Source organism: Artemia franciscana, chromosome 14 (assembly GCF_032884065.1).
Source record: "Artemia franciscana chromosome 14, ASM3288406v1, whole genome shotgun sequence".
NCBI lineage: Eukaryota > Metazoa > Arthropoda > Branchiopoda > Anostraca > Artemiidae > Artemia > Artemia franciscana.
Window position 1 is genome coordinate 4,191,430 of NC_088876.1, and position 23,368 is coordinate 4,214,797.

General features: G+C 34.7%; 1 protein-coding gene across 4 annotated transcripts; it reads left to right on the top strand.

The window, feature by feature from the left end:
• Window positions 1-2,361: 2,361 nt before the first annotated feature.
• Window positions 2,362-22,727, top strand: LOC136035205 (zinc finger protein ZFP2-like). Of its 4 annotated transcripts, none has more exons than XM_065716810.1 (5): window positions 2,374-2,529; window positions 12,833-12,999; window positions 15,283-15,453; window positions 17,329-17,487; window positions 20,882-22,724. In XM_065716810.1, exons 2-5 carry the CDS (start codon window positions 12,930-12,932, stop codon window positions 22,219-22,221), a joined length of 1,740 nt encoding a protein of 579 aa, XP_065572882.1. In that variant the 5' UTR covers window positions 2,374-2,529; window positions 12,833-12,929; the 3' UTR covers window positions 22,222-22,724. The 4 variants fall into 4 exon arrangements, with proteins under 4 accessions (XP_065572883.1, XP_065572882.1, XP_065572879.1 ...); XM_065716807.1 differs by having other exon boundaries at window positions 2,374-2,499; XM_065716809.1 differs by lacking the exon at window positions 2,374-2,529 and adding an exon at window positions 2,565-2,671.
• The last annotated feature ends 641 nt before the right edge of the window (window positions 22,728-23,368 follow it).

The following is a 23,368-nucleotide window of genomic DNA, read 5'->3' on the forward strand; positions in this document are numbered from 1 at the left end:
TTCGTAAAGCCAATCATACAATTTTGATTCATATTATAAAATTCAGGCGTCTCAGTTTGCTTATTTGAAGTAATTCCATCTATGATATCCTCATATAAAGAATCGCTGTCAGTAACAGCAAAATATAAATCAGTGAGTTTATAATCATAGTAGCCTCTCTCTTCACAGCGATGTCATAAAAACCAGATACTCCTATTATTTCAATAATTGAAGCGTGGGCCAGGATCTTCCTCCCAAAACAATTTAACACCACGATTATACCAGTCTCTCCCATCTCCCATTTCCCATCAAATAAACTAACTTGTTTAGACAGGATTTTTTTTTAGATGTTGAGTTATTTGCTGTTGCCATGTAAGATTGTCATCTTAAACGATTTCTTGGTAGTGCTCAAAAGTAAATCCACAATATCATTTGATTTGTATCAATCAATATGTCAGTAAATTAAGAAAATGTATCTGGACCACGACTAAAAAGATTCATGCAATAGTCCAAAGATGGAGAATTATTTTTCATTAAATCGTTGAGCATTTTTTGAGAAAATATTTTTCTTTTGAAGAGATAATTCTTGAGAATCATCATCTAGAATCAATTTTTTTTCCAAAGTCACTAGATTCCGTGCGATTTTTTTTTCTCAAATCCAAGGATTTTTAGTCCTGACACTGTCACTACCAATTAAAGACCAACATAGAATGAAGATTACTTCTTGTTAATAACAAGCTTACTCTTTTTTTATGGAATTCAGATCGTTGTCTTCAATATATTTCATTATTGCATTTAATTCGTCTTGTAATCTTTGTATATGAGTTATATTCGCTTTTCCTGCAAAGCATAACTGTTCTTCCCACTTGAATTTGCTTAATGATATTGCATATCGTGCAAACATTGTGTCCCATTCTGGGGTTAGGTGGCAACCCCATGTAATTTAGACCAGATTAAATACATTTGCTTACAAGTCTCTTGACTTACTCGCCTTAGGTCTCCTGCCAGATGGTGCTCGGCGAAGAGGGTGACGTATGCCTCCTCCATCTTCTTCGGACGATTGCAGGGGTTTGTGGTTCAGTCGGTCTGATATCCGCCGTCGATAGGAGCACGGATAATCTGTCAGAACATTGTTTCTTAGGTTGGCCGTGAGGTCACCGTCAACCAACTTTGATTGGGTCAAAGTCAAAAATTGTCATTGTGGGTGAAAGCAAGGGCATTCAAAATAAATGTCCAAACCATCATAAGGTACATGCGACTGCTTATGCAGAAAACTGGGACTGATTGGCAAGATGCAGTAGCTTCTCGTTACCCATGAAGTCAATCCACCATAGACCTTCTATCAATTTTCAGACTCTTTGACTGAAATCTATCGATGGTGATCAAGACGGCTGATGCTAGCCAAGTCTCAGCTCCATAAAGCAGCACAGAATCAACAAAAGCATTGAAAATTCGCAATTTGGTTGAACGATTGATATTTTGGTTTTTACCAAAGGTAACCGTTCAATCTGCCCATTGCAAAAGACGCTTTAAATAGCCTATAGCTTGCAATTTACAGTCGAATGAACTCCTTTGAAGTTTCGATGACAACTTCGTCTGTACAAAGTTCCCTGTCTAAAAAATCAAATAATAACCAATAACTAAATAGTACATTGTGCCCCCATCCCGCTTTGCTAAGGCCCGGCTATTGCGTTGTCTTGGATGAAAATAATTGAGAGTAACTTATGATTTATTTATGTTTATGTGGTGGGAACTGTTTTTTGGAGACGTGATGAGAAACTGGGTTTATAAGCTATATTATTATTTTTGAAATTCTGTATAGTTGTCAATGGATCCTGACTTATTTTCAATTAATATTACAAATGCATCGAAAAGAAATATTAAGTCACCAAATTTGCACTGCTGTGTTGTTTGGATGAGCTAAATAGAAAGATTATTTCTCTTATTCATAAGATCTTAAATACCTGATTCTCAAAACCCTTTTCTCAGCCGCATATATTTAAATGCTGCTTAATATATTCAAAATTACTCTAGTAAAATCGAAATAATGGATTCGCACAGCAAACAAATACGCTATTTCTAGTAGCGTATTATCTTTCAGATATAAAAAGACCGAGAAATGTTGTGTCCCTCCTTATTTTAAGAATCATTTTAGTAAAGAGCCCTTTGTAAGGTGCTCGTGACTTACTTTTTAATACATTTGAAAAATTTAAGGGCAGCATATATAATGGTCGCAGAATAACTTATAATTATTCCTAGAGAGGGATCGTATGCGGTTGTGGCAACGAGATGACAAATTTTTGACCTGCACTCCTTTTGAGCAGAAATCCTTCATTTTGGAGCTTGAGTCTCTTTTGTGACTTAAATCATCGGCAACCCCCTCGTAACATCATCATTATCAATAATCTCAAACAAAAGAGCATTTTATAGTAAATAAGGAGGAGAGCCAGAGAGGGGACAGATAGCCCATCTGGGCTGTGTTTGCACAAAACTGTTCGCTCTAAAGGAAAAACATGCCAAGTATATAGTTCTGGAAAATTCTAGTTTATTGTAATGAAAATTCTAGTTATATCTTCTTGCCATCTAGGAAAGGGACTTGGCTGAGAAAATGAGACAAAGTTATGAATCCAGGGCTAAGTAGGCTACTTTGGGAAAGTATTCCCTTGCTTTCATGATAACCCTCATCTGATTTGTAAGTCTTAGAAATTTGCCCACTTCTCAGGTCTATACCTATAGAAACTTTGACAGAGATTTTTCCTTAATTTTCAGTTATCAGTTTCTTAACTAGGCTAGTACAATTCTAGTTTAGCTGCTTTTCACCTTCTTGGAAAAGGGGTATATTAGGAAAATGAAACGTTTAGTGATGAATCTACATGCTAAAGTTAGTCCTGGGAAGATGTTTTGGAGTTCCTACCCTAACCTCTTCTCCCTTTAGAAAGTCCTGACCTTTGATGACTTTTGAAAATATGTGTGTTTAAAACCAAAACCCTAGAAAAATAAATCTCTTGCTTCAATGAAGTGCAACAAAACTGGTTTCAGCTTCACAACTTTGCTCAATCCTAGTTTACAGGGTTTTGAAGATATGCAAATACATTTTCTAAATATTGGAAAATTGGATATGGCTTAAAATTATACTCAATAATAGGAATGGTAAAATTCTAGTTGAGTGATTTCTCACTATCTCAGAAAGGGGTTAGGTCAGGAATTTGAAACTTTCAGGGATGGGTCTACAGGATAAAGTTTATTGTGGGAAGGTATTTTAAGGTATCCATCTCCACTTGTTCTCCCTCTAGAGCCCTGAAATTTGCCTACATGACAGGTCTGTACATATTGAAATTTTGACAAAACAACATTTTACATTAGTTTTTAGTTTACAGTTGCTTCTTCTTTGCCTTTAGTTCTGAAAATGCAATTCCTATTATTTGAGTAGAATTCTGAGCCATATCAATGTTTTTTTTTTCAAAATTTAGGAAATGTATTTGCATATCCTTATAACCTTATAAATTAGGATCAAGCAGAGCTGTGAAGCTGAAAATAATTTTGTTGTACTTCATCCAAGGAGAAGATCTATTGGTAAAATTTTAGTTGATTGACTTCTTGCTATATCAGTAAGGGGTTAGGCTAAGAAAATGAAACTTTCAGGGATGGGTCTACAGGCTTGTCAAACCCTAGGCAAACATCAAAACCCTAGAAAAATAAATATTTTGCTTAAATGAAGTGTAACAAAACTGGTTTTAGCTTCAAAACTTTGCTCAATCCTAGTTTATAAGGTTTTTAAGATATGCAAATACATTTTCTAAATATTGAAAAAAATGGATATAGCTTAAAATTCTACTCAAATAATAGGAATGGTAAAATTCTAGTTGAGTGATTTCTTGCTATCTCAGAAAGGGGTTAGGTTAGGAAAATGAAACTTTCAGGGATGGGTCTACAGGCTAAAGTATATCCCAGGAAGGTATTTTAAAGTATCCACCTCCACTCCTTCTCCCTCTAGAGAGCCCTGAAATTTGCCTACATGACCGGTCTATACATATTGAAATTTTGACAAAACAACATTTTACCTTAATTTTCAGTTACCAGTTGCTTTTTCTTTGCCTTTAGTTCTGAAAATGCAATTCCTGTTATTTGAGTTCTGAGCCATATCAATGGTTTTTTCAAAATTTAAGAAATGTATTTGCATATCTTTAAAACCATATAAATTGGGATTGAGCAAAGTTGTGAAGCTGAAAAAATTTTGTTGTACTTCATTCAAGCAGAATATCTATTTTGCAAGGTTTCACTTTTATAACACACATATTTTTGATGGTCATCAAAGGTCAGGGCCCTATAGAGGGAGAAGGAGTGGAGGTAGGAGCTTCAAAGTACCTTCCTGGGACATACTTTAGCCTGTAGACTCATACCTGAAAGTTTCATTTTCCTAACCTAACCCCTTTCTGATATAGCAAGAAGTCAATCAACTAGAATTTTACCACAGAAATTGCCTTTTCAGAACTAAAGCTTGAGGAAAAGTAACTGAAATGAAAGTAAGTATAGAATGTTGATTTGTCAAAATTTCAGTAGGTCAAGAGGGCAACCTGTCAAGTAAGCAAATTTATAAGATTTAGAAATCAAAAAAGGGTAGTAAATGATAAGTTTCATCACAAGCTGTCTAAACTGGAAACTATGCTACAAATCAGCATAGTTTCCAATTTAGAGCACTTAGAAATGCTGATTCTAGAAGCACATCAATTTCTGGTTGACACTCCTCCTCCATGAGGCAAACTAAAAATATGTAAAGTGTGCAGAGTTTTGAAGCCAAGGGAAAAGTTGGGGTTGTACAATATGAATGAAATTATATTTCAAATACTGATTCCAGTCATCACTGGTAATTTCTTTGGTAAATGTTTAGTCTTGTCACAAGCTGTCTAAACTGGAAACTAACTAAAAATCTGTAAAGTGGGCATGGCTTTGAAGCCAAGGGAAAAGTTGGGGTTGTACAATATGAATGAAATTATATTTTAAATTTTATTTTCAGTCATTACTGGTAATTTCTGTATAGTAGTAAGTTGAAAGATAATTAAAAACTTACACATCCATTAATGCTAAAATCCACTTTCACTTTCAAGTTTAAACTAGCCAGTGAATCAGAGCAACTAGTTAAATATTATGTTTTTGTTCTGTTGATTTGAAGAAATGCCTGCCAATGGAATGAAGATTATACAGTTTTTCAGTTCTATATACAACTTAGGCTAGGCTATATATTTAAATAAAATCTTCAAAGAAAATGAAGGTAGCTTAATGTTTGAATTCCAGATGAAATCCTGATTCTGAAAGTATATATTTCTTAACTATGTCAATAATGTATGAATTGAAAAAAAAATACTTATTGTCCCAGCTGTTATCCTTGGATGTCAAAAGCTCTCTAAGAAAACACAGGTTTTGTTCAGTGGTTGCTTTCTCCAGCCCAAGTTATGCAATACACAGCCCAGGTTGGATCCATGTTTCTATTATTGCAAATGGTGGTTTTTTTCACTGTCCCCCTCCTCAAAGGGATGAATATACAGATAGAGGGTTGTATTGCCAGAATAATGACTCATATAATAAAAAAGCAAAAACTTGTATTATCATTTTGCTTGTCAATTAGTAACAAAAACTATTATCACTCAAGGATACTATTGCAAAAAATTAATACAGAATAAAAATCAAATCTGTAAAATTAGGTATTCTCAAGGAGATATGGGGTAAAATTACTTTTTAGAGTTGCCCCTTAGCTAGAAGACCAGTTGAGCATTTTCCTTTTTTTGTCAATTTTTCTCTACTTTTACTTTAAAGATTTTGCTTTTGCTTATTTTGTTGTGCCCCTTCTTCATTTTGAAAACCAAGTGGTAAAATTGTTGATATAGCCTACATGAATCCATGTTTTCTTCCTTAAATTTACCTTAAATCGCACTGACCGGCGAATAAGGTTGGGTGAACATCCTGTAGATTCGCCGGTTGAGTGATGGAGGTGGAAGTGCGTTGTCTAGTTCCGTTGAGTAGATCCACTGGCCTCCCAGTGTAGTTTCCACTCCATCGCTGGCCAGTCTCGGTCAATTGCTTTTTTGAAGTTGTCAACAGTTTTGGACTGAACTGTTTCTTCACTAAGGGAATTCCACAGTGGAACAGCACGAGTTGAGAAGAAGTTGGAACGTTCTCTCCGTGAGCTTCTTTGTTGCTGGAGCTTCTTGGTGTGGCCCCGGGTGTGGCTAGAGAGCGACTTATTAAAAAGCCCTGGTGTGACACCATTCTCCAGCAGCTTGTGGGTCAGGATTGCATCTCCACGTTTCCTCCTGTACGTCAGGGTTGGGAGCTTGAGTTTCTTGAGGCGTTCAGGGTACGAGAGGTTCTTACATTTGGTTGGTAGTTTTGTAGCCCTCCACTGAACGCTCTCAAGGATCTTCTTGTCCACGACATAGTGGGGAACGGCAAGAGAGACTCCGTACTCAAGTTGCGGTCTGACCAGTCCTGTATATAGCTTCCTGATTGTCCTGGGAGATCTACTGGTGATATTACGTCTGATGAGACCAAGGGACCTGTTGCCTTTTGCAGCTAGGTATTTGCTGTGACTATGGAATTTCATTTTGTCATCAACAATGACCCCAAGGTCTCTTTCTTCGGTGACAGTTTCCAAAGTTATGAGCTTCCCAGTACGATCTGTCATTGTATATGTCATTCCTGGGTTCTTAGGGCCAAGATGTAGGACTTTGCACTTTTCAGCATTAAACTCGAGGGACCAGGAAGAGGACCAGTTGTTGAGGGTGTGCAGATCTGCCTGCAGAGCTGCGCACTGTTGGTTGTTTGCGACTGGGCCAAACAATTTCGAGTCGTCTGCAAACAGTTTAAGGTCATTTTGCACTGACTGGGCTGAGTCATTGATGAACATGTTGAAGAGGGTAGGTCCCAGTTTAGTTCCTTGCGGAACTCCGCTGAGCACTGGAGTTGGGTTTGACATGATTTGATTCCCCTCCTCATCATACATCATCACCCTCTGTATTCTATCCTTGAGAAACTGGATAATCCATTCCCTTACATCTTGGTGGAGTTGATAGAACTCTAGTTTCCTTTCCAGGTACGAGTGTACTACCTTCTTGAAAGCTTTGGCTTGGTCCAGCAAGAGTACGTCAACTGGAAGGCCTTCCTCAATCATCTTGGTGATTATGTCATATGATTGAATTAGGTTTGTCTCCACAGAGCAACCCTTCCTGAAACCATGTTGTCCATCGTATAACAGGCTGTTAGTTTCCAGATGTGCAACGATTGTATCATTTAAGACGCCTTCCATGACTTTTGATGGGACAGAAGTCAGGCTGATGGGTCTGTAATTCTGTGGTTTATCTTTCTGTCCTTTTTTGAAAACTGGCATGACATTTGCTGTTTTCCAGTCAGAGGGAATAGTTTTGGAAGCTATTGACATCTGGAATATTCTTGTCAGGGGTTCCGCTATTTCAGCTGCGGTCTCCTTCAGCAACCTAGGATGGATGCCATCGGGTCCCTTTGCCTTGGATGGGTCCAAAGTTTTTAGGCGCTTGTAAGTATCACAAGCTGTGAACTGGATTGGTGGCATAGGGTGTTTGATGTGGGTGGTTGGCATATCCGGTGGGGGGCATCCAGGGTCTTTGGAGAAATTTGACGAGAAGCATTGATTGAGGGTATCTGCCATTACCAATGGGTTGGTTATTTTGGTTCCATCGCTGGAGGTAAAATGATGGATCGACCTGCGGCTTGGGTTGTTTGAAGTGACATATCTCCAAAACTTTTTTGGATTGGTTTTTGCCTCTAGTGCTATCGACTCCTCATATCTTATGGTTGCTTTTCTGGTCGCATTTCTCAGTTTGTTCCTGGCCTTTTTGTACTGCTCTAGATGGGCTGCACTCTCACAATTTTTATACTTTTTCCAAGCTTTCTTTTTCTTATTAATGACTTTTTTTAGCTGTGGTGACATATACGGAAGGGTTCTGGGACGTTCTGAGAAGTAAGTTTTCGTATGCTTCAACTCAAGACTCAGTAGTATGTCCTTGAAAAGCTCCCAGGATGCTTCAGTGTCTTGTTGCAAGGAGTTTTCCCATTCAATCTCTTGTAGGTCCTGGCGTATTTTCTTGTAATCAACAAACGTTTGTTTGATTTTGTTGGTTGGTATCTGATTCAAGATTATTGCACTCAGGATACAAAGATGGTCGCTTGCTCCAAGGGGGGGTAAGTTTGCTGTTGACATAATTTTTTCGGGGTTGTTTGACAGAACGAGATCAAGGAGAGATGGAGTTTGATGATCTCTATGTCTGGTAGGGAACTCAACTGTCTGGACCAGCAGGTTATCAGCAAAGGCTTCAAGAGTTGGATTGGTATAGTTGTTTTGAAGAGTAAAGCCTAAACCATCGACCCACCTGGTGTCCGGCATGTTAAAGTCTCCTGCGATGATGACATTTTTGGGGTTACATATTGTCATTTCATTTATAATATTTGCCACATACTGAAATGATTCTTCGGAGCTGGGGGAGGAAGGGCTACGGTAAATCACGCCAATTCTAAACTTTTCAGACCCTACTGTCAATTCAACCAGGATAGACTCTACCCAAAAATAATTGGCACTTGTGAAAAGGTCAATGTTATTTACCTTCAAGGCTGACTTGATGTATATGGCAACTCCTCTCCTCACATTGGGTCTGTCCAGATTCGAAATGACTGTGTATCCTGGTATCTGAATATGGCTATCCTCCAGTCTATTTTGGGAGTTTTTTGGGCAAATTTCACTTAAGCACACAATGTCTATATCTTCGTGAGCCAGCAACACTTTTAGCTCATTCAGCTTGTTTGGCAAGGAGTCAATGTTTGTTGACAACACTTTCATCACTTGTTTCTGTCTGCTTCTTCTTCTTCCTGAGCCCGCTGGAACTAGCACGTCATCGTTGGATGACGGACTTTCGTCTGCTTCGCTAGATGCTGCGTCAGTTGAATAAGAATCTGGCGAGTTGTATTCCGATTCAACAGAAAGAACGCAGCTAGTGTCAGATTTGGCAGTTTCAAAACTGCATTCCGATGAATGTTCTTGAGCTGATATGGAACTACTATATAATACACTGTTAAATGACACTAAACTACTATTTACATGTCTTTTGTCTGGCTGTGCATCTAGTGCTCCATCGCCCCCAATGCTGGGGGTGGAGCTCGCTGACCGTTTTTTGAAACGACTTTGCCGTTCCGTACTCCGAGGTCAGTCTCACCATTTGCAATCCATCTTTTAAGTTCCTCTGTAGCGCTCTTACGTTTAGCTCTGTCCTCTCGGGACTCATCGCTGTGGAACTGTATGTCTGCTTTCAGCTCGACGGATTTTTTCAAGATCTTTACCTTGGTGGCAATGTCTGTAACACTAAAAAGAATCGGTGGAGGGCGGTCTGGGACTTGCTGGGTCGGTGGGTTGTTTGCACCGAGTCTTTTCAGGTTCAGAATTTTGACGCCGGGGAGACTATAATCTGAGGCTAGGTGCTGGATCACAAAGTTTGTATCATCGTCTGTAGGTGAGACACCGTAAGCGATGAGGTTCAGTTTCCTGCGTTGTCTGTCCCTATCCTGCCTCATCACTTTTAGGACTTGGTCCTCTAGGTCAGTACCAACCTTTCCCTCCGCGACTAGTTTAGAAATTCTGCTATCGACATCAGCAACAGAACACTTAGATGCCATGTCTTTTTCAATGTTGGAGATCCGATCACTGAGTGGGTTTACTGCCTCGCTTATTTCTTTTGTGATACTGTCCTTAAATAAGTCGAACGAATCATCAAACTTTTTTGTGATTCGATCTTCAAACTCGGAAAGGAGGGTTTTTACTTGGTTACCAATGTTACTTTGATTGGACGACTGCGGTGCCCTGAGTTTGCACACTGGGCATACCCACTGGCAACCAATTCGCCTTGTCATCTTTGTGAAAAGATTGTACTCAGCTAGGGGCATCTCCAAACACTTTATACACAGCCAATTTTCACAAGAATCACATTCAAGGGCAGATGAATTAGGGTCTAATGCTACCGCGCACGCTGAGCATTTGTCTTGGCCTTTAATCGGACTGTCTTTCTTCCGCTTAGATGACTGCGATGCCATCTGTGGTTCTTTCTCGAAAAGTCTGTAATTAGTTCGTACTCGTAGGTGGCAGCACTTTTATTCACAACCGCGGTTCTGGAAGTCTAACACTGGTCCATATTACTCAGGAAAAGTTCTTTTTTCTGGTTCTACAGTTTTGGTTTAGTATATTTGCCAATTTTGTTCTTTGGTTAGTGTTCTATGTCCGCCACAATTCACTATTATTCACAGAGCAAAAAACAGCTGGTGTTGCCATATTGCATCACCATCATCACTCCTATTTAGTTTAATTCTATTTAGTTTAGGGCACATAAATTTGACCAATGCTTGTTTTGTTTCTTTACAATAAATAGGCCTCTATTTACTTAGGGTCAAAGGCAGGAGGTAATTTAGGCCCAATCCCCTGAGACTTAAAAACTTCTTTGAAATTCTGAACATGTCCCAATCAAATTATCTAGCATTTTTTATTCAATCATTCTGTCCCTGTCCAGGATAAAAATTAATATATTTATGACTTCCAATTTAATTCTTTTTTATGATTTACCCTCTTTAAACACACTCATTCCTCAGCATTTAAAAAGTCCAAATGTATCCCCTTCCATTTTGTTCTGCTTTCATCTTGGTATAGAAATTACAATGAATAATCATTTTTTTACCTTTGTTTATTGTTTTGACAATAGATGTCTACATTGCTGTCATTAACATTTGTTTTACCAAGCATGGTCTTTTTCTGCCCAATGTCTCCATTTTAATGTCCTATTCACCTCTAAGAAATGCTCTGTAAAAATGCCAAGTGTTTTTTTTTTTTTGGGGGGGGGGCTGAAAGAGCATCTGACTTACAAAGGATATTAGAACAGTAGAGTGTACTAAAGTAGAGTTGGTTCTAATTCTTATGTTGAAATATTACTTGAAATAAAATTATTGGTCTGGTTAAAAATAATCTATACACCAATTTTATTGTGGATCTTAAATCTAGAACACACATAGCCTCTTATGGGCACTCCTTTTGGCAGATAAGGGGGCAAATAATAGCAGTAAACAAAAAATGTCCATTTTGCAAGATTAAAAAAAAAGAAGTAAAAATAGACACAAACATTTGTCAAGTAGCTTATCAGTAATTGCACAATTCATCTCAACTTGTCATTTAGCTCTTTTATTGTTATTGTTAAGTTCTTTTACTATTAAAATTTTAATTATTTTCAAACGTTTATGTCATTACAAATTCTTTTATTATTAAATATTTAACTACTATTACTGTTATTCAGACCTTTTGATTTTCATGCTGAAGAGAAGAAACAGTTAAAAGTTACTTTTTTCTTTTATCATGATGAAATTTGGCTCTGTTTTTGCAAATCAGTATTCAAGACGAAAATTTTTCAAACTCAAACCCATGCAGTTTTCTTTGCAAATCAACACTGATGTACCTAATCAGCACCAAAAAAGCTATGTGTGTTCTAAGCTTTAGATTCTGTGATATTGTTACAGACTCACAGGCCAAATGATGTTGCTTTCTGTAATTTTTTTGTAGAAAAGTTACTTAAACTGTTCATTAAAAGACAACAACCAAATGTAAATAAGGTGATATGCTTTATGTGAAGGGCTAGTCAAATACCAATTTATCACTCAAATTAGAAACACTTGACAACAAAATTAATGATTGTGATTATTAATAATATTACTTTTTTATGCCCAGTAATGTCTCCAGTAAAAATAACAATAATAATATTGTATCCAAACCTGTTCCTGGTGTCTGTCAGTGTAAAGTGGTTTTTAGGAGGCTATGGTAATCCATACATAGCATGTGGCCCAAATATATCATCCTTTTGATAATAATGATGTTGGTTATTAGAGATTGTTGCATCATTTCACAGATTGACTGGTTTGTCATCTTCTGTGACTAATGGATGTTCAATATTTTACAAAGACATGAGTTTTACAAAGACAGGACTCTTCTCTCTTGTTCTTGATTCAGGTGCCATGTTTCTGCTATGTTCCATGTTTCTGAATTGGCATAACATTGCTGTTGAAGGGCATAGGCGGCAGTACCATAGTTGTAACCCATACATATATAGAAATAGTATTGTATTAGGAATTTTTTGGTTACTGTTTTACATCACAGTAATTCCTGCAATTGTAACAAGTTTTTTGTCTAAAAGAATAAAGTCAACACTATTTGTAAATGATAAAAGAGCCTTTTATATAATTGAAGGCAGCTTAGGCACTTATAAGTGCATTTTGAAAACAATGTCAATGTTTATTGAATTATGCAATTGATTAATTTGTTATATGCAAATGTTGCTCTGTTTTATTAGATATTAGAATGTAAATGATTTATTCTTCTGATATTTTTTCCTAGACTTCTTTAGATTTTTTAAAATATGAGAATGTTGCTCAGGAAGTGCCAAATCACATTTAGGATTTGAAAAGAAGATGGTATTATCTGTGATTCTAGTTGGGACCTTAATTCTGATTCCAAAAGTATCAATTCTCTAGTGCGCATGTTTTCTAAGTCAACAATAGTCAATTCTTCAATTTTGCTGTGAAATTTTATTGTCACTTAAAATCTAAGCCTTAACTTCAATTCTGACAAATTAAAAACACAGTTTTGAAATATAGCACCATCTTCTTTTCAAAAATGTAAAAGAAAAATTAATGATATTTCTAATACTTTTGACTAATGAAAGAGTTGAATCAATGTTTTAGGCTCTGTTAAGATAAAGTTGCTCTTTCATGGCTTAAATGATCATTATAGACTGTGAATTTTTAGGGACTTTTTGCTTCTACTGTCCTGATAAAACTGGAATAGTACACTCAAATGTTGTTGATAATATTTTACATTTCCTAACTGGCTAAAATATTCTATCATGGACTTGCCTCAAATTCCAAAGATGGCTGAACTCATCACCCTTTCTGAGTCTTCAGATATTAAAAATGGTAAGCTATTGATCAGACCAGTTTTGCTTTGTTAAATAGTTTTCTATGTTAAGGTTTTAAATTGCAAGAAGTACTGAAAGCTTAAGTAAATATTAATATAACATCAGTCTATAATCTTCTTTTTATACTGCAAATTATGATTGCTGGCACAAATCTAAATTATTCCCAAATTTAGCCCTAATGACCCCAAACAAAGGGTAGTAGATTCCTAGTTTGTCATTAGTTTATGATAAAACCATATAAATATACAGAGGATACTTCTAATTTGGATAACAGGGCTAAGATCAAATTATTTTTGTAATATTCCTTTGATTAATCAGTTATAGCATTTCAATGTTGCTTCTGAAGAGGGTGGGATCATTGTTTTTGGTTCTGTATATGCAGATATACAGTTCAGTTGGCCACAAAAGGCTTCAAAATAAGTCAACAAAAGATGCACTTTTTTGCATGCTTTTTGCTTTAGTTGTTTGGATTCATTCATCATCTTATGTAATTGCACATTCAGTTGGCCTTGGCAAGTTCAGTTGGCCACAAAAGGCTCCAAAATAAGTCAGCAAAAGATGCACTTTTTTGCATGCTTTTTGCTTTAGCTGTTTGGATTCATTCATTATCTTATGTAATTGCACATTCTGTTGGCCAATCTTATGTAATTGCACATTCAGTTGGCCTTGGCAAGTTCAGTTGGCCACAAAAGGCTTCAAAATAAGTCAAAAGGTGCACTTTTTTCTTGCTTTTTGCTTTAGCTGTTTGGTTTCATTCATCATCTTGTGTAATTGCACATGATGTCAAAGATATCCTAAAGTCTTCATTGCCAGGTTCTAACTGCAGAGCAATTCAATATGATCCTCATTGTTGCCTTTTCCATTTATTTTGCTTTAGCTGTTTGGAATTATGACTAGCAATTCCAAACGAATTTAGGAATTCTGGCATGAGTTCAATTCCTTATTATTGTTTATCCCTCACTTATGCTAAAATAAAATGTTCTTTCATTATATTTTAATTTGTCTTCTAAACACATATTTTGTTATGAAACATTTTGTTTGCAATTCAATTTGATTCTTGGAGGTTTTTTCCTTGCCTTTTTCTTAGCCATAGATCTTGGTTGGCTTCATTTTTGTTCATCATAATAAACATGTTTTCCACATCTTTTGCTTTAGCTCTTTGGATTCATTCATCCTCATGTGTTATTTCACATGACATCATAGAACAAAAAACACCTTTTTTTTCTGTTTTTCCCCAGTAATTGTATGTTCACTACAATGATGTTGTTATATAATTAAGTGGCAACCAGACATGTTCAATTACATAGTCCCTCTGAAATATATGTTCAGAATTATAATCATTAATTTCAATTGAATTTAGGAAATATGGTGTAAATTCAATTCTTCCTTACTGTTTATTCTTCACAGACACTAAAATAACATCCTCCTTCATTCCATTTTAATTTTAATGTTTTTTTTCAATATTTTTGTTTGCAATTCTGTGGGATTTTTGCTGCTTTTTCCATACCTGTCTTCTAACATCATTCTATTTTTGAAAGCTATCAGCCTTATAAGTATGAGAAAAATAGAGGAAGACCCATAAACCAGAAAATTACAATTTGATAAATGATCACTTGTTGGAACAAGAAGAAATTGTTGTCAAACCACCTGAACTATCAAACCTGATGAGACTGAAAGAACAGCCCTAATAATGTAAATTCACAATACTGGAAATGAACAACCTATACTGCTACATGAAAATAGACCAATATGAGCAGCTAAAGCAAAGAACATTTAAAAAAATGTCTTAAGTAATGAACATCAAAATTGAAGAAAAATATGGTTAAAAGATTCGAAGAACAAGCATTAAAAAAACTAAACCCAAAAATGAAGAATGAAAAATTGTTTCTGTAGAAGACATGCAACTTTGAGTGCCAGAACACATCAGAAATGAAAGTTAAGAAGAAAGATATTAGTGAAAGTGTGTATGTATTCTTTCATTATGCTTTTCGAACTACCTAACCCATTGAAACATTTTCGGGATTCACGCTATATGCCAGCAATGGCTCTGGAGGATCTTTATCTTATCCTTTGTTTAATCTTTAATCCTGAGGTTCTTTTTGCCTATTTTTTGAAGCCAAGTGTAGTAGGCTCTATATTCTATTTTTAAAATCCATCCTTCTAAGGATCATTATTGATTTTTATTACCAATGTATTATTAAAAGACAAACAGTTTAGTTTGTAAAGTAAGCTTTACTGTTGGGTGTGATGAATGTTTTTAATTTATTATAATTTATTTCAGGAGTTCAAGATGCTTTATCAGGTGACAGCAAGGAGCTTTGTGACATATCACACCTTAATTTGGGCCTTAAAGGGGAAGCTGTTTCTGCTAGTACTTTCTCTGAATTCTCTGGTTCATGTAAACTTGAACCTGACACCCAGGAATTGGGTTCAACATTTTTTCATAACAAAGGTACATCTTAAGCATAAAAGCTAAACTTAAACCAAACTTAAACTCAAACTTAAACCATCTTAACCAGAAAGATAAACCAGCTTTATGGTCAAACAGGAGTGTTCGTAAATTGTTTCTTAAAAAATCTTGGTTGGGTTGTTTTTTCAAAAGTGTATAAAATAAATCTTAAAATTATAGACTTTATCTTTTTTTCAAAGTTTAGACAAACTTGTTTATTACAATCCGGGTTACTAGACAGTAGATAGGTAGGTAGGTAGGTAGGTAGGTATGTTTTATTTTTATCCACAATATAAACATAAATAGAAATGACAACACTAATAAATTATTGCAGCAAAAAGAAAGTCCTAAGGACTTGTGCTGCAAATTCATATTATGGTTTATATCTTATAAATAAATATCTAAACATAACATCACATGATTATCCACCTAGCCTATCTTATATATAAAAAACAACAACACATACACATGAACAAAATGCAACAAAATAATCCAATTAAATATTATTTACCGGTTTCAGCCCCCATTCCACCCCAAGAAACTGTGAAAAAAGACATCAAAAACCTCCCGCCCTTCAAAATCTACTAGTTAAATAAAATGTTTTCAATTTATTTTTAAACTTGTATAAAGTGACAGACTCATTTTTTTTTTTTTTTTGACCCTGATAATTTTGAAACAAGTTTGGTTGCAAAAGGGCCATTATGGTCTTAACTGCTTATCAGAAATTTTTACTGTCGAATATCAATTTACTAAAACACTAGACTCTTAACCAAATTCCAGTGGGATTTTCTAAATCCTAAGTTTTCTCTAATTACTTTTCCCAAATCAAGGAAAGGTAATGTTGAATCACATAAACCAGTATTGTCTCTGCGTTTATTTACTTACACTTGTCATTTAATCTTAAAAAGCTATTTGGTGATAAGATACAAAATGACAAATTATTCTAAGTGAAGTTTTTCATAACCTGTTGTTACTTTGTTTTGGTACCCACTTTTTTTGGAATCTTAAAATTTAAAAATGTCATTTCTACGGTTGAAGCAAGAACAACAGTAAAAAATAATTCAAAATAATTTATGTGTCCCATCAATCACGGTGTTCTGGTTGTTGATTGATGACCTATGATGTACACTGTTGATTTGATTTTTATTCTCAAAAACAAATTATCCACAGATTGCTGGGAGTTCAAACTAACCTCAAAGGAACTTATGCTTTTACTAAATACTTAATCTAAACAAACAAATGTTTACAGTAAATAAAAATATTTTATGTAACAAATGATTTCAGAAATTTTACTGCTCTGATAAATCTTATTAGGTGCAAGTTAAGGTACATTCTTAATTATTTTGTTTTATTTGTCCTCAAAGTGTAAAAAAAAAAAAGAACGCTTAGAATATCCAGTCTAATTACTCTTGAGTAATTAGCTTTGGATCTGCCACTGTTTAATCTCTTTTATCCTCTTGCTTTGCCTTGTTTTAAACTTTGTAGTTTTTTTTTGTTTTAGTTTCAGCATTTGGGGTAAATTATTGATGATATTTAAGAAACACAAATTAAGTTTATTCCATTCCTTTATTTATTTTGTAGCAAGAGTTGAAAATGCTACATCAAGTGGTGCTGAAACACTAGCTAAAAGTTAAAACACTGATGAATTCTCAAATAGCTGATTCTGAATTTTTTTTTTCTCTCCACAAAAATCATTTTGCTATTGTTTGGATGTAAAAATCCGTGGATTTAATTCCAATTCGTTTTGTAACGATAAAATTTTCTTTTTGAATTGGTTCGGGTATATTCTTTCATTTCTTTAGTGTTAATGTATTTTCTATCTCTAAACTATATTTCCTTACAATCTATTCTTAATCTATTTCTGTTTAATTTTTTCAGAAGTCGAAGATGCTTCATTGAATGATGCTGAAACAGTCATGGAAATCTCCAATTCTACTTTACTGAATGGACGTCAAAATCTACCTGTCGTTGTATCACCCGCAATTTTTAATTCACTGTCTGAGTTGGACTCCCAGGAACTGAATAGCAATAATGAAGGTATATTTGAAATTAATTTAAATAAGAAAAAAATTATCAAAATTCTTTCTGTACGTTCCATAAAACTTTTTCAATATTTTTGAAGCATTTAAATGGCGTTTTGAAAAGTATATAGCAAGGCCAAGGTTGCAGTTGGAATGCTTGGATCACATTTGAAAGTAATTCAGATGTAAAGTAATTCAAATTGAAAGTAATTCAAAAAAACTTTGAGACACTAAGTTTTTCCGTGAGAGTTGTTACCAATTAAAGCTCTTCGCACACTGAAAAAAAAATATTAAGTGATAATGAAGATAAATAGATATAAAATTAAACTGGAAACGCACAATAATTGTCACATTAAATATGATAATGACCTCGTATGGCTTATTTTTAGGCTAAACATTGAGTTCTTTTTTTCCAAAACGATTTAAGAAGAGATTATCTTGAAATTGATATAATAATTATATCATCCATAAAACTTATGTTTAAAGAGCCAATTTGACGATCAACTAAATTAATTCTTATCGACCAGTAGGTAATATTAATGCTGTAATCCGTTGAATTTTAATCTTTGTATAATGAGTCCCACAGGTTTGATTAGGCCTATATCTCATTGAATTTTACATGGGGCCTGGCGGGGCAGATATGCCTTCTACCAAATTGCATATTATATGGGGGCAATAAGGGTCTAATCTAGATGTAACTGTATTTTTGTCTTATGCATGTCGTTCACGATGATGCCCTAATGTGCACACAACTTTGATGTACACTTTCGGTATGGGACCGGCAGGATGTAAGCTCCTTTTATGAACTGTAGAAATGTTTAAAAGGCTTACAGGGTGTAAGTATTAGTATAAGTAAGTAAGCATAAATACTTTTTACCATAATTTTTTGGTGGGTTTTATGAAACGTAAATTTTTTTTAGGCTGTATTTTTTTTTAGGGAAGGGGGGGTATCTGGACCAGAGTAGGAAGAATTTTTTGTCCTTTTGTGTCCAGCTGTGATTTGGAATCTAGACCATTTTCGGATCATGACTTAGGGGCCTCCATCGAAATACCTTCTTACTAGCTTGCACCTGTTTTGAATATTTCTACTTAATATATATTGTAGTGATACGGCAGTGATTAAGCTTTTAGGGGGTTTCTTCTTAGGGGGGATTCTTAAATCTGTTACAGAGACCTTACTTGGGTTCTCTTATTCTATTTGGTATTTCTACGCCAAATTAAAAAGTATTTCTACACCAAATTAAAAAGTATTTCTATAGCAAAACCTTTGTTGTACATCAAATCTTTATTTATGTGTCACTTGTGTCACACTAAAAATATCAAGAGGCTAGTGTTTTTCTTCTTTTAAACTAACAGTTCGTTTAAAATACAGTTACTTCGATGAAATGCTTTCATCAAAGTAACTTAGTAACCCAAATGGTCTGTTGCAACAATTGTGGTTTAATATTGGTGGTGGTTTTTATGTTTTAGTATACTTTAGTTTTAATCCTTGGTAATTTTACGCTGAAGACGCCTTGTTTATTTATTGTCTACTCGCTGAAGACGCCTTGTTTATTGTCTACTTTTACGCTTGAAGACGCTTAGTAAATGCTTGAAAATGCTAGGCACAGTTTTAAAAAGTTTTTTTAATCTACACCAAATTAAAAAGTATTAGTTTTAATGTATAAGTTTTATTTGTATAAAAACAAATACACCAAATTAAAAACTTTAGTTTTTTAATCTTTGCCACTTTTACGCTGAAGACACCTTGTTTTTATACAGGCGAAATGTCCGCGTCGTTTTTTTCTTTTTTTGTCTTTTTTCTTCATTGAGTTTTCTCTATTGGTTTCTTTGTCGTGGCTGATCAGTTCGGCTTAACATCTCTCATTTGGAGTTATAAAATCCAACGGTTTTGTCTTTAAGGATTGTAGTTTCATATATTAAAGAACAGAATTTCTGGTTTAATTCTTGTATCGAGTGGAATTGATAATTTTCTTTCAAAAATGCAAGCGCAAAATTTTTTGCCATGGATGGGAGGGGGGGGGGACGAAATTGCTGAGCAATCGTTTCAAGAGATATTTAAATCAACAGAATCTGATTATAGTTTTATGTGTTTCTAAGGTAAGTTTCTAAAATAAATATAAGTTGTAAGTTCAGCTGCAATCTAAAATTTTTATATCCAGCATTGATAAAGCCTGTTCAATAGGAATTCTTAGGCTTTTGCAGATATGGCAACAAATTCAAAAGGGACATACGAGACTTGTTGGTAATATCATCTGCCGATCTGCTGCTTGTTTCAATGATGCATTCGATGCATTGATGCATTCAAGCAATGGTATGACTTGTCATTTTAGCAGAAAAATGCTAAATTCTAGCAACATATAACACTCATGCTTTTGTTACATTTTTGACCAACGGATAATTTTTTCTTTTGAAATTTGTAATTTACGCAAGTTGGGGTCGTTTGCATGAAACACCTTTTGAAATATCCAAACTTCTTTTTATTAAAATAACCGTTAAATCCCAAATTCAAAAACGTATGATAATACTGCTTTACATTAATTGAAAAAGCTTTCCACAAAACAAGTTTTTCAAAGAGAAGTAAAGAGCTGTATTAAACCAGAAATTAGTAGAAATAAAGTCAAATGCCGTATTCCTCCAGTCGTGAAACTGCCACAGATCACCAACAATATACGAGATGCTCGTATAAATGAAACCCAAAACAAATGGGAAAAAACGATTCGTGTGAATGGCTTTTTTCTGATCGTTTTTTTTTCTTCTCCTTGAAACGATCAGAAATTAATATGACTCGGGCTGATAGCAAGGGCTAAAAGCAAAATACGTTTAAATGTTTTCACTTTTTTTAACTTCATTAAGTCAAAAATTATTAAGACTTTAATAAATAAATATCTGCTTGTGTATATTAAACTCTTAATCCCCATTTATTTGTTTTTGATTTTTTTAGTAAAGTTTGAATTATGTTCTGGTCTTGAGAAGGCATTGGGTTTTTAGTCCTAGTCTTGCTAATCTCTGCTCTTTTTCAGTTTAACTTCGTCATTTATTGTAATTTCTGTTCGTTTTGGGTTTTATTTAACTATTGATGATTCGGCAGTTTGTTTTTCCATAAAGTGCTAATGATGTTCTAGTCTTGAAAAAACTTAGGGGGCTGTGTCCAATTCAATTTATTTTGTGAAGTGAAACTCATATCTCTCTTTCTTTCTTTAAACAGAAGTCTTTCTAAGATATCTTTCTTTTTTTTCGGCATGATTTTAAATTCAACTTGACGAAGTAAGTGGTAAACAATGCATACACGAATTGTGGAATACTTTCTGAGTGATATTCTCACCTTTCATGTGCAAATATCACAATGCTTCTTTATTTGATTTTTTTTATATTATTTACCTACAATACCCTTCTTCTCTTTAAAATAGAAACAGCGGAATCAAGGGTGTCCAGTGCTGATGGTGTGACTCCACCAAAACTTTTAGGTCCAAAACTGATTGTTAGGATAAGAAAACTGACTGAAAAGACTATAGAAGAATTAAGAGCTGGCATCTGGCGTTGTGACTCATGTGGGAAAACAGAAAAATCATTCTTAATGCTGGATCTTCACATAGACACTGGCTGTGAAGAACTATCACCCATAGAGTGTGATGTCTGCCCTGCAGTGATTCGGGATCACACAAATTTTGTGTGTCATTTCATGGAGCACCAAATGGGAGAGAAAAGAAGATGTCCTATTTGTTTACGAGAAGGTATTGATGATATGACAAAACATTTACTTCTACAAGGTCATTTTTCCCCAAACACTCAACTAAACCGACAGGAGAATGCATCACTAGGTATTGTTCAAAATCCTTTTAAAATTGGTTGCTCTATTTCATTTGAACTCACATCTAAAGCAAAAGGCTTGAACAATCAGAAAACTTATTCAACTAGTTGCTTACACAGTAAAAAGCTCAAAAAAGTGGAAAAACATCAAAGGCTGCTTGCAGATAAGAAACCGCTCGAATGTGATCTGTGTAAGAAATGCTTTTGGGTATTAAGGGATTTGAAGAGGCACCAAAGAGTGCATACAGGCGAGCGACTATTTAAATGTAATATATGTGAGAAGGCTTTTTCACAATTCGGCAATTTGAACAGGCATCAAAGAGTCCATACAGGTGAAAAACCCTTTAAGTGTGATGTGTGTAAGAAGAGCTTTTCGGAACTGAGTAGTTTGAATACACATCGAAGAGTACATACAGGGGAAAAGCCTTTTAAGTGTTATATATGCACTAAGAGCTTTTCTGATATAAGCAATTTGAGTAGGCACAAAATATTGCATACAGGTCAGAAACCGTTTAGTTGTGATGTGTGTAATAAGTGCTTTTCCATGAATAGCTCTTTGAAAACTCATCAAAGAGTGCATACAGGTGAAAAACCGTTTAAATGTACTGTATGCAAGAAAAGCTTTTCTTTATCAGGGGACTTGAAGAAGCATCAAGTAGTGCATACTGGCCTGAAACCATTTAAATGTGATGCATGTGATAATTGGTTTTCTCGAATTTGTTCCTTGAATAGGCATAAAAGATTGCATACAGGCGATAAACCATTTAAATGTAATATATGTCGAAAGACCTTTGCTCAAGCTGGTTACTTAAATAACCATCAAAAAATTCATTTAAGTGTGAAACCATTCAAATGTGGTGTATGTGAGAGAGCATTTTCGTTTCAATCGAATCTACATCGTCATCTCAAAACCCATTCAAGGAAAAAGTCTGCAACTTAAAGTTTGTAGTGCAACAATGGAAACTTCTGACAAGATATTCATTTTCATAGACAAATGAAGACTTGATAAAAGGTCAAAGCTGATGTATGCAGAAAATTCTCAAATCTAAATTTACAAGTGTGTTATGTATCCGTAAGTGTATTTTTCTGGTTCTTTTATAAGTGACGCGTAATTTTTTCATCGAATTATCCAAGCATTTGTAAAACCACACAAGCAGAAATAATGCAAGAACTTATTTATGATCAAAAAGAAAAAAATATTGAAGTGACCATTTGAACAGAAATAGCAGAATAAAATCCAAAATGTAAAATCGTCTGTATTTTGAGCAATTCAAAAATTTATCCAGGAAAACAAAATAACGTTTCTAAAAGTGCCAACGTCAATTTCGAAATAAAAAAAATAGGATGGAAAGATATAAAAAGGGCAAAAAGAGGAGAAGGGAAAATTGTATATTGAAAAACATCAGTTTCCACCTCTTTTTTTTTTTTTTTTTTTTTTTTTTTTTTTTTTTTTTTTTTTTTTTTTTTTTTTTTTTTTTGTGCAGCTTAAGTCAAAAAATCTACTCCTGTTGCGGCAAAAATAAATGGGTAGCTGATTTTTTTTTGGCTGCAAGATAATGACTATCATTAAGAGCTTCTATAACTAAGAAGGCTACTGTTGACAGATTGCAATGACAATATAGGTTTTTACAATATTTACAATTACATAATTTTACAATTACAATATAGGACACATTTAATTCTTGTCTTGTAACTCATATACTCAAAAAGGAATAGAAAAAGAAATACTGAAAAGGAATACTGAAAAGGAAATAGAAAAGGAATAGAATAGATAAAAGGAAAAACATTACATCGCATCATATTTTGCTTAACAGTGTTTCGTCGCTGTTTTAGTTTTCATTAACGGTTTTACCAACGTCATTTGGAATTATGCAATATTCGTCCTAGCCAAGTCGCTAGTGCGTTAGATCTGAAATACTGGCGTTAGATCTGAAATATTGGGGACAGGGGTTCGAGTCTTGGTGTTGCTGGTTATTCGGTTAGGCAGAAAATTAAAAGATCTGTACCTGTACTATGCAGACCATTGTCCAGCATGCAAAAAAGTAAATATGAACCTACTAATGTAATGAACTAAAAAAAATGTTTAC

Bases quoted from the DNA above. Each gene is read 5' to 3' on its own strand.
- LOC136035205 (XM_065716810.1), top strand. From the start codon at position 12,930: ATGGACTTGCCTCAAATTCCAAAGATGGCTGAACTCATCACCCTTTCT. The intron at 15,454-17,328 runs GTACATCTTAAG...TAATTTTTTCAG, and splicing joins AACATTTTTTCATAACAAAG to AAGTCGAAGATGCTTCATTG. The intron at 17,488-20,881 runs GTATATTTGAAA...TCTTTAAAATAG, and splicing joins ACTGAATAGCAATAATGAAG to AAACAGCGGAATCAAGGGTG.